Here is a 12454-nt window from a genome sequence, read left to right as displayed (position 1 = left end):
TGTTACACTGGTTTTGTTGCGTTTTTACTGTTGTCAATATTTAGCTGCAGGATACATGCAAGGCGTAACAAAATTACGATTTATCTTTTGCAGAGTAAAAAAAAATCTCTTTCGATAAAGTTAACAACAACGAGACAGGACTTAACCAGACATCAACAAAGTGAATAACAGCATTTGCTTTTCTTCACCTTTTGATGTATTACCAACGCAAATAGATGACATTGTTTTTTTAAAAACTGCCGATACTGTGCGTAGATGCAGTGAGTACTTCTGCCACCAAAATGGCATGTTTACTGTTTTACCCAGAATTTTTGGTGCTAAGATAATGAGCCCACGAGATTTTACAATCCTAACGTCCTTTAACTTTTCCAAGCAATCATAGCTGAAAGATATAAAACGTTTCGATTATAATTCTGTTAAAGTAGAAGCATTTTTCGTAAGTAACGAAAGCGCTTTGCTCATATTCGAATAGCACCGTTCAGTAAACAAACGATTCATTGATTGAATTTGTCTTTTAAGTACACATTATGCACAGTATGGCTAATCGGGACTAGACCTACAGTTTAAACCCGAAACACTATATTCCTTTGCCTTCATCGGCTATCGAACCCGCGACCCCTTGATTAGAAGGCAACGACGTTACCACTACACCAACGGGGAGGTCCCAGTTAACAAACGAAACACAATACGAGTAGAAGGAAGAGTAACAGTGTAAATAATGCTTTCTTTTCTTCTACAACACACCCGATATTAACAAACTTTCAAACAACATTGCTAATTTTGGTTACCGTCAATACTTTCTTCTACACATGAAGCAAATGAAAATTGATATGTGAGGGCATAGTCTTGCGCACGGGGGGCGCCAATGGTGCCTGACCACCCTCGAATGTGTCCTCAAAAAATAAAATATGTAGAAACAACCATTACAATAATGAAAGTTGTATCTCCCGTACTGCCTCCAAATTTGAATTTTAACAGTTTGGTCTTTCTCGAGTTCTAGCCAGATGGGAGAAGCGATGATTTGCAGCCAAAGCTGGGAACATCTGGAAAGACGGCCTCTCGTTGTCTCATTCTCATTCTACCTTTACTAACCAGATATCGGTGTTGAGAAGCATCGACATGGAGAAAAAGAATACAAAATTGATTTATGTAAGAGAGGTGGTCAGAATTGCAACAGCGTAGAGCTAGAATTTATGTTTGCATTCTTTAATATTTACATCGCTTTTCAGCCACTATTGGCGACGACGAAGATGAATTATGAGTTACACTTACAAAGGTAGACTCATGCAGGCCGGAACTTACTTGATTGGTTTATTTAAATTATGGACACGTCAGCACATTTAACACTCACTCTGGTCCCCCATTCTCCAGTTCTTCACTGCCTTTATTTGAAAATGTTGGTTTTCTTAAAATTTCGGAGTGGACTGTAGCCTCTTCAAACATCCCCCCTCGGCCTAAGCCAGTGATTACATACAGTCGAGGCAAATACTAGAACTGGAAATGTTGATATTGGAGTGCCTTCTAACAGTTCACTCATTAGGTCCTTAGTTATGTTGTCATTTATATAGTGTGACCGTACGTCCCGTTTTGACCGAGACAGTCCCGTTTGAGAGGCGTGTCCCGGTCGTCCCTTCGATATTATTTTAGAACACTATTTGTACCCTTTTAGAAAAGTCTAGGGGTTAGCTTGAAAACCAAGTATAAAGTTGAGACATTTCATGCTAAAAAAAAAGTTGTATTGTTTTGCGTGTGTTCCGTTATTTGTAGAGAGTGCATAAGCATGCCCAAGAAGCGTACATGTAGTTTCAATATGAACTTGGGAGAAGACACAAACCACAAACTCAAATGGCAAATCTCGCGTCAGATGTGTGGGGTAAGGTTTTCGTGGAGATTTACAAACGGTTGGTGTAAAATAAAGCCGCTCTCAAGAAGATTGATTGTTCTGATACATACTTCTGGCACTCCCCAACTTCTGCGTAGGGCTAACATCAAAGGTTGATCAGAAGGAAAACTTGGTCTGTCCATCAGAGTGACGTTGCCTTCGGAGAAACAGGAGGCGTGTGACTCACCATCTTCTTCACAGGTAGAAGAACCAATATCGGGCTGCCAAATGTTGAAAAAGCGCTGTTGTTGGTTAAATATTGTTTCAGTAAGGACGGACGGTCAGAAGAAAGAATAGATAAATGTGCATATTTGCTTTAATTGTGCTGCAGAATTTACAAAATATTATTAATAGTATCCGTGTACATTCCAATAAACTATGTGTATCACACTTAATAAAACAGTTCGCAGGATGTGTATACTAAATGAGATACTGCATACACTGGCGTACACAGAGGGAGGCTGATGGAGCTACAGACCCATCCAAAAGTTTTAGAAAATCAACATTTTTAAATGAAAGTAGTAGAGAACTCTGTAAAAACAATGTGGTAAATGCACACATCCATTAAAATGCGTCCCGATTGCCAGTTTTGAGAATGGAAACTTCTAAAAATACAAAATATATTGCGAATGCCGCGCCCCCTAGAAATCAGCTATGTGGTATATACCTGCAAAATTCCAGCACCTACCGAAAAAAACCTTGTGTACGCCAGTGACTACATATATATTTGCGGGAAACCTAGAAAAACGACAACTTGTATTTGTGCAGAAAATTATGCACTTCTTCCCATGTATACAATGTAATCCCCAGTTCACATGGGGGTAATAAAATTTGGAAGTTTGTCTTTGCTTCTTAGACCTATAGATTCTACATGATCAAATAATCAGCGTGCTACTACGCCAGGGATTCCGGATTGGAATCACGGCATGGATATCCTTTATGAACATCTGGTCATCAATTTCATCATATTGTTATTCATCTTTATCTTTCTAATTTGCCAAAAGTGACAGAAATGTGAAGCAAAATATACCGAACCAAACATATTTTCTCCAATTGTTATAGTATCCCACATCAGTAGTTAAGTCTTTTCACCACATAATGAGACAATTTCAGTTTTGTTGTAGCATTCCCATCAAACTAGTTCACCTTCACCATGAATTCACGCACACATTAGTAATCGCTTAAACTAATAAATATTCCTCGTATTGTCAAACACAAATAGTACCTCGATATGAAGTTATACGAGTGTATAAATTTTCCTCAGAAGTCTACACACACTAATACCTTAATATGCATTCACGCCCATATTAGTAATAGCTTGAACATACACAGATATGACAAGCATTCCTCGTATTGTCAAACACAAAGAGTTCCTAGGTATGAAGTTATGCGAGTGTATGAATTTTCCTCGGAAGTTGATACACCACGTGAATACCTCACCATGCATTCACGCCCATAGTAGTAATTCCTTAAACATACACAGATATGACAAACATTCCTCGTATTGTTAAACACAAAAAGTACCTCTGTATGAAGTTATGCGAGTGTATGAATTTTCCTCGGAAGTTCTACACACATGAATACCTCAATATGCATTCACTCCCATATTAGTAATAGCTTGAACATACACAGATATGACAAACATTCCTCGTATTGTTAAACACAAAAAGTACCTCTGTATGAAGTTATGCGAGTGTATGAATTTTCCTCGGAAGTTCTACACACATGAATACCTCAATATGCATTCACGCCCATATTAGTAATAGCTTGAACATACACAGATATGACAAACATTCCTCGTATTGTCAAACACAAAAAGTACCTCTGTATGAAGTTATGCGAGTGTATAAATTCTCCTCGGAAGTTCTACACACATGAATACCTCAATATGCACTCACGACCATATTAGAAGTAGCTTGAACATACACAAATATGACGAACATTCCTCGTATTGTCAAACACAAAAAAAGTACCTCGGTATGAAGTTATAGGAGTGTATGAAGGTTCCCACATAAATTTCAAGTCCATTTTCCGTGATATTTCCCCTAGTTTTCAGAAACGTTTTTTTTTTTTTCAGAATGCCTGATACATTGTTCATTAATATTGTAAATTCATGTTATAAAGCCCTTTACATTTTGCCTTACAACCATAATACCCTCACCTCATCTTACATTACTAACATTAAGAGTGTTGCATATCAATTAGTATCCTATCAGTATTATCTGATATAGATATACCCGTTTGATTGCTTGACTTCGTGTTTTAAGTCCACTTTATGCACAGTAAGGCTGATCGGGACTAGACCTACAGTTTAAAGTGGAATCCGAACCACTATGTGCCTCCACCGGGAATCGAAAACGGGACCACTGCGCCATAGGGGAGGCCCAATATAGGCATATCCGTTTATCACGAAAATTACAGATAATTTTATCAGTCATACACATTTATCAATGACCAGTAATTTAGTGAAAAATTAAAATATTTGTTAATATTTTCATGTGCCGTACCTTTGGAAAAAATTCTAAATACCTGTTTCCTTTTCAAAGACAAAACCCATTGGGGTCACCTGGTTATACACAATAACTAAGAGGTGTATGAACTGCTCATGTTCTTCAAGGAAAGTTTGCAATTTTACATTGGATCACTATAATATTGGTTATCAATATCAGTAAATTTATTTGTTTATCAAAATCAGTAAATTTTATGGTTTACTGATAGTACCATAAACTTACATCGGATCATCCCTAATTATTACTTTCTCATACGACTCAAGAAACAAATTATAAAGCGACATATATTTGCATTTAATTAAAGACAAAGGTAGAAAAATTTATTGAAATAAAACATCTGTTCTAACTGTATTACAGTTCAAAAAATAAAATGTCAAACAAATCATATAGAAAAACTCTATATGATTTCAGTTTTTGACAAACAGAATTTTACAAATGTTCACGATGTTAAATAATGTGTAATGAGAAACTAAAGTCTATGTCCTCAAAGTAGCTTGTGTAAAGTAAGTTATTGCAGTTGAAATTATTAATGCTTATTAATTGTAATGAATATTACTTATTAGTCGTAGGAAGAATCATATTCTAGTGCCTCTGATGCACTCAAATGGTATTACATTTATCAATTAGAAGATTTTTCAGGATATTTGCACGAGATTTGTAATTTATTCAAATTGCTTGAAATTCCAGATTCTCCCGAGTTTTTAGGTTTCTGTGTTGGAATCCTGAAAAAATGAATACCTTATCATAAAGAAGTCTTCAAACGGGTGGGGAAGGGGGGGGGTTCAACGCCCTTCCTCTCCTCTGGAGCCAGTAATACACAGTTTCTTGTATTGCCATATGTACAAATGGAAATTCCTCGGAAGTCGATACACAGGTGAATACCTCGATGTGTATACACAACGACAATAATTTGAAATTTTCCTCGAAGTTCCATAAACAATTTGAAAATTCAAATTTTACCTCGAAATTCCATACACGCAAGAATTACCTCTTAAAGTAGGTGTAACAAACCCCATACACATTCTATACACAATTCAAATTTTTCCTCTGAATGCAGATTTTAGGTTTGTAAAATACCTCGGTTCTAAATTTCTATTTTTGGGGTTTAAAATAAGCCTGACACGCCAAAGTCAGATTTTTTCTAGTAAACCACATCAAAAACTATCATTTAAGACATGTCAGATTGCAATCGGAGAGGTACCTCGGAACGCCTGTGAAAAGTTGATTTTCCTCGGATCTACATCTCACAAACGGGGGTGTGTGTGTGTGTGTGTGTTTATTTGTCTTACATTGTAGTGATGTGGTAGTTGTGTGAACTCTAGAAAGCAGCATGACTGTGGTGTAATGTATGAGGAACACACATTCAGTTCATACATTGAAAAGAAGCAGTCTGCAATATAAGGGCTTTCTTATGCTTTGTTCCAAAGCTTCCTAACTGCATTTGAAATTCTTATTCGCAAATTAATTAAAGCCTCGTGCATTATTATAATGGCTCTGTTATAAAGTGTACAGGGTGTTTCTGGAAACATGTCTGATAATTTTCCTATTAACTGCAAAGTTAGGGAACAGTGGTGAAAAATTCTAGATATGCATGGAGTTGGAACAGCAGCATGAAATTTGAAGATATAAAACTTAAAAACTTGTCAAAGCAAAACAAAATATTATAACTAAGAATACTATTGTAAACATTCTAATGCTAGCACCAGGAATTTTACTTTCACTCAAGATTTGACTTGAGTCTGTAAGAATCAATGTTAACAGTTTTAATTTCTAAATAAAGCACACTGTTGCATTCAGTATTTTAAGTGTGTCTTAGATTACTCAAGACTGCGGCAATATCTATATAATAACTCCTCGGCCATGGATTGATATGAAATTTCAACATTTTAGCATGGCATCAAATACCACCTTTTCTATTTGATTCTGTTTTATAAGTGTATTTTTTTCAACGATTTTCACTTGTTATCCATATTTTTATATTCATTATTGCCAATAATAGTTATTTTCTTCCTTTGTTTGGGAACCAGGATGTTGTTATTGCTTGTGTCAGTTTATTACTCAAATTACTGAGAAGTTTATTGATCTTATATTTGTATAAATATTCCGTAATTTGATGCACAAGTCTGCCTTTTTGATTAATGTGTAGAATATTTCTTAGTATCATCATTAAATGTATTATTGGTCCTTACTATATATTACCATGAGGTTCTTTTAAGAACCGAACATTTTCACCAGCTTGGAGCATAGTTGCTCACAGTATTGCCTTGTAATGAAGACATCCCAGGTTTAATTCCAAAGCAATATGAGCTCTCAAACCCAATTGTGATTAATAGTACTCTAAAACTTTTTCACTTTTAATCCTTGTATGGAACATCTGATTTATAAGTATATGATAAGACGTTCATGTAGACCATATTGTGATAATATCAGACATTACAGAAACATCTTGTATCTGATTGCTACGCATACAAAATGCATGGCTGGAATAGCCTTTAGAGAATACATACAGTAGCATGTTGAATGAAAGAGAAATCATTCTATGTTGTTTTAAAATACAATTTTATCTTGCATTTTGTTGCTGCGTGTGGATAGTGTTGCTCGTGCAATAATTTTTGTAAGTATTGTTGTTTTTTTCCACTAGAACTTGCATGTCAGTACAATTTTTCTTGTTATGTTGCATTTGAATGTGTTAACATTTTAATGTGATCCATTTAACCCAGAACATAATACGGAAATGGTTTTCATATATTCTCTATGATTTCTGCTTTTTTATGATCTTTTCTTGTTCTTAAGTATTTGTAATTGTGTTAATTGACTATGTAAGGAGCAATATTCAGTTCACCATTGGCGATGGGAATGCTAAATGCTTCTAAAACAGTGCATGCATAGGTGTGGATCCTCTATAACACTGCCTATTTTGTGTACTGCAAAATGAATGCTTAACCAATACACTCTTAATCAAGTAGGGAGCCTCCCCGATGGTGCAATGGTAGCATCATCGCCTTGTAATCAAGGGGTCCAGGTTCAATACCCTGTGGAGGCACATGGTGGTTCAAATCCCACCTGAAACTGTAGGTCCAGTACCGATTAAGCTTACTGTGCATAAAGTGAACTTAAAACACCAAATCAATCAATGAATCAAGTTGGATTGATTTAAATCAGGTGATTTTTTTTTTATATCAGAATCACTTTTCGTGAAGTAAAAGTAAAAAAAAAGTAACGTGCTTTTCTGTGCTTTGCACCATGTCCCTAAGGCATATAGGTCTTGATCACGGGCGATGGTAGGGGTGATGTGATCAGCACCAAGCCCCTGGCCACCTTTACCCTCCAGAGTTTCCTCCGGTTACCCACTTTATACGACGCTGGCTGGGTTCCAGAGCCACTTGAACAGATGGAAAAAATCTCGGTTCTCACTTTTGGTGAAAGTTCATTAATCTCTTAATCATTTATTGGTGTTTATGAGGCGCTAAGAAAGGGGAAAAAAATATATGTGCTGATGCTCATACGAAAGAAAATGTAATATGTAAACTGTAAACACACTTAAATTTCTCTTGATTTAAAATTCAATTATTTTTATAGGTAAAATAGTAAACATTTTGTGTAGAATAATATACAAAATACGAGGGCGAGTCAATGAAAACTAAGTGCTGTAAAAATATATGTATTCAGTGGAAGTGAAACAAATTGTTATCATTTTTTCTACATAATCCCCTCCACGTTGAATGCAGGTTTCCCATCGTTTACAAAGTGCTTGTATGCTCCGGAATAGGAAGTCTTTTGGTTGGCTGCGTAACCACGTATGCACCGTCTCTTTGACCTCGTCATCAGAACGGAACTTCTGTCCTCCTATGGCCTCTTTAAGTGGTCCAAACAAGTGGTAATCACTTGGAACCAAATCTGGAGAGTAAGGAGGATGAGGCACACACTCAAAATGCAAGTCGTTAATTGTCGCAACAGTCATTCAGGCCGTATGTGGCTTAGCATTGTCGTGCTGCAAAATGACACCCGACGACAGCAGTCCACATCGCTTTGACCTTATTGCAGGTTTCAGATGGTTCTTCATGAGATCACAATATGAAGCACATCCACAGTCACTCGGCGATTATCTCGTAGAACGGCCTCAACAGCCGCTATATTATCCGGCGTCGCAACTCGTTGTGCTTGGCCTGGGCAAGGAGCATCGCAACAGATGTCACGCCACTTCTGAATTTCCTACTCCACTCATATACCTGTTGCTGTGATACACAAGCTTCACCATACTGCATCTTCATGATACGATGAATATCCATAGGTTTAATAACCTCACTCGTCAAAAAGCTCGCTTGTCAAAAATCTGATCACAGAACGTTCTTCCATGGTGCATGTGCCATCTTGAAACTGCTCCTACAACGACAACACTCTTCTACCACCTACTGGAGAGAAAGTAAAGTATGAGCAACAGCACCACCAAATCTCATCACTATAGCTAGCATAAATATTAAACATTTTATGACACTTGTAAGGTTCTCATTTCACTCCTCCTCGTACTAGACATGTTAAACCATAAATAGTGTCATTATGAGGGATAGGATTTTCATGACTTGGCATATTTTTTCTGGTAAGGGTGATGTGTTCCCTAAATATATAGAAATTCATATTTGAAGAAACTAATTAAATTAAGGTGCTTCTTAAGGACATATTTTGGCATATTTAGTCATTTCTGCACGATAGAGCATATTTTGATGGATTTTTGGTCATATTCAGCATATTTTCGCTTTTTCAAGAAATATACAGTCATTATCCAAGTGGATTTGTTCCTTACTCCCATGTTCACTCAAGGTTTTTTTTTCTTTTTACTGCAGCAAAATCTTTTTCATTTCTAATTGAAGATTTACAGACGGTATTCATTGTCGATTGCAACTCAAGGCCCATAAGGTGAACTAAAAATAGTACATATGTGAAAATATCTCAGCATTTAGATATTGATGTTCGAAACAGTCCAGTTATAAGGGCATATTTTTCAAATTATAGTGCATATTTTGTACAATTTTAGGTCATAAGAGCATATTTTATTTTGCATATTTTGGTGATTTTTAGGTCATAAAAATCCTAGCCCTAGTCATTGTCATTAAACTGTAAATAAACATGGCAGCTGATATTTTCCAAATTATCATTTAAATTTAAGTTACAATTATGCTTCTAAAACAGTGCAACACTACACTACATTCAGAATATTTTATTTTCACTGGAAGAAAAGTTACTGAAATTATTATAGTTTCATTAACACACTCAACATATTATTATTATTATTATTATAGTAGGTTCATATACCGGGTGGTCCATTTATAATGATAGTATGGAACATCGCATGCAGAATGCATCCAATCGAAAAATTGGACAGAAAAAAAGTTTGATACTATTGAGGGGTTAAGTCAATGTCGCAAAAATGTTGTCGCCGCCACCCACCCCTTAAGGGGGGGGGGGTAAATGTGAAATGTCAAACAGAACACCCCCATTCATTTTACATGTTTGGATTCCGTGTTAAAAGTGAAATATTTTTTGTTCGAAAAATTTTGTAAAAAAAAATTGCAACCTTCGAACATTTATAAACATTTGGTAGTTTTATTTTGTTCCCTTTATGTAATAACAGTTTTGGTTTCCATTGAGAACATTGCAAAAACGAATTTTATTCAAAAAATGTGTGCAAAGAATTCGGCAAAAGAAAATTGTTTGCAATTTATGTTTTTGTGTAACAATAAATAATATTAATTTGTTCCAACTCTTTGGTTTCAAGGAACAATTTCATATGAACAACAAAATTAACTATGTTACTACAAATTAGTTATCATTTGAGGTACACAAATAAATGTTTAAAGTAGCAAATGTTCAAAATGATGTTTTAATTACGTCTGCTGCATTCAAACAGTTATATGTGATTACAGTACAGTGTGTTTGCTGTTTTTGTAACTGGTATGTTGTCAGTGTAATTTATTAACACACAAAAGTTGATGACAGGAGTGATAAGACTGATTATTCTTACTCTCCTAATAGATTATTGATTTGGTTTATTTTACTTGGCATTTCTGCCACTTTTGGATAATTGCAAGATGAAGATGAGTGATGATATTAAGAATTTCATAAAGGGACACTCTCATAGAACACCCAGGCTTTGAACCCGGGACCTACAGAATTTTAGCATGTTGTTCTAACCACTTCACCACGTAGCAAGGCAGATTAATAGATTAAGTTTTGCTGTAGTGTTTGCAAGGATTGAGATTGAAGAAATCCTGATCTACATTGAATTACATGAAGTTTGACCCTTGTCACTGCAACATTCCGTAAAGGGGTTGGGGGTAGATCCCCGTGCATTCACAATCTCGGTCACCGTAGAGATTGATGTGGTCAACACCAGCTCTGGTCACCTTTCCCACCAGGTACCCGTTTATTAGATAGAGGCTTGGTGAAACCCAGAGCCACTCCATGCTGGGTCTCCTACATGGCAGTGTAATGTGCTACTGTACCAAATGGATCACTATAACTCTTATGTAACAGAGTCTGTTTGAAAATGGGTGTTTAAAAAAAAATAATACCAATATATTCTTCATTATTGTTCATAATCATGTTGGCAAAAGGCATAATGAATAATTATATTTTCTTCCACAGGTGTTGCGTAGTGGTAGCCACTGGAGCATTGGATTCAGTGATCCTGATATGACAGAAGAAAGCATACATTTAGCGTACATCGATGCCATAACTCAAGCCAAACATTATATTTACATTGAAAACCAGTTCTTCATCACACTTTCAATGGACCAGGGAGATGTGAGAAACCAGATCGGGGAGGCTTTGTTCAAGAGGATTCTAAGGGCTCACAGGTGAGGCTTTAGGGTTGGTTGCCCTTTCACGTTTTACTGACGATTGGATTGTTATTGTAAGTCCATTTTATGCACAGATAGGCTAATTGGGACTGGACCTACAGTTAAGTTGAATCCAAAGCACTGTGCAATGTACCTCCATCCAATTTTGAACTTGGGACTCATTGATTACAAAGCGACAACAATACTACTACACCATTGGGCAGTTTACTGACAAATTTATGATCTAGTTGAACAATGCCAGGTACCGTAGCGAGGGGTAGGCTAGGAGACGGAAGCCTAGGGTGCCATTTAGAGATTTTTTATTTAAGTCTGGATATGCTACATAGAAATTTACACTTGACAGATGTATATTCTGGTAAAAAACTGCTGGAGTTTCCTGTTTTCCAAAGTAGCGACATACCATAGAGCGACTCAAAAGAACCTTCGGCTAAAAGTCTTCGTGCATCTTTCACTCCACTCTATCCCTCCCCCTCCGTGTGTGAGTACAATGCACAGGATATGCAGTCCTGTGCAGGTGCTGAATTTATGTTAAGCTAATTTTTTTTAAGTTTAAGCTAAACTTCTTTTTAATCAACATTGCAAACTATGAATATTTAAATATAACCTACTTTATTTTTAATGAGTTTTCTATTTTTCCTCATTTAACCACTTGCCTTACGACTTTTTTTCCAAATTGATGTCAAAATTTTACACTTTTTTTATTTTATATTTTACTACTACTTTACATGCAAAATTACATTAACAATGGTTTTTGGTACAACAATCAAAAATAATCAAAATATTCTACTCCAAATAGGCATTCCTTTATTAACCCGAGTATACTCGGAGCTGTTAAATGTGATATAAATTGTGATATTTACTAACAATAATGCAACGAACAAAATGGTATGTTGTTTATGTTATAAATGATATAATATTGATTTCAAAAGACAAAGGAAGTAATTATTATTTTCACAGAAAACTGAAAGCGTGGTGGAGCTGGTGCTGGAGATTCAGGATCAAGTTCTTGGCACACTCGTACAGATGTCAAACTAACATCAGAATGCGAACTTTCGATTGAAATATCATCACAGTCAGTTAGCTGTGCTCATATCACTCATTTTGCTGCCAAAAGGACGAGAAAGTTCCAACTGAATCAACGCTTCCGAAGAATGCGTTCTTGCAAGCAACCGAATGTCACGCAATGCAGAAAAGCTGTTGTCTTT

The 12454-nt window shown here is 36.0% G+C and overlaps 1 protein-coding gene across 2 annotated transcripts in view; it reads left to right on the top strand.

The window, feature by feature from the left end:
• Window positions 1–12454, top strand: part of Pld (Phospholipase D) — a 170842-nt gene that overhangs the window by 125992 nt on the left and 32396 nt on the right. For both annotated transcript variants that reach the window (XM_083133813.1, XM_083133812.1), the window contains exon 18: window positions 11035–11246. In XM_083133813.1, the coding sequence (XP_082989939.1) occupies window positions 11035–11246 (212 nt within the window). The remainder of the gene's footprint in view (window positions 1–11034; window positions 11247–12454) is intronic.

Source organism: Lepisma saccharinum, chromosome 13 (genome assembly GCF_977018435.1).
Source record: "Lepisma saccharinum chromosome 13, izLepSacc3.1, whole genome shotgun sequence".
Taxonomy (NCBI): Eukaryota; Metazoa; Arthropoda; class Insecta; order Zygentoma; family Lepismatidae; genus Lepisma; species Lepisma saccharinum.
Note: the sequence above shows the minus strand (reverse complement) of the source record. Positions and strands in the feature narration are given on the sequence as shown.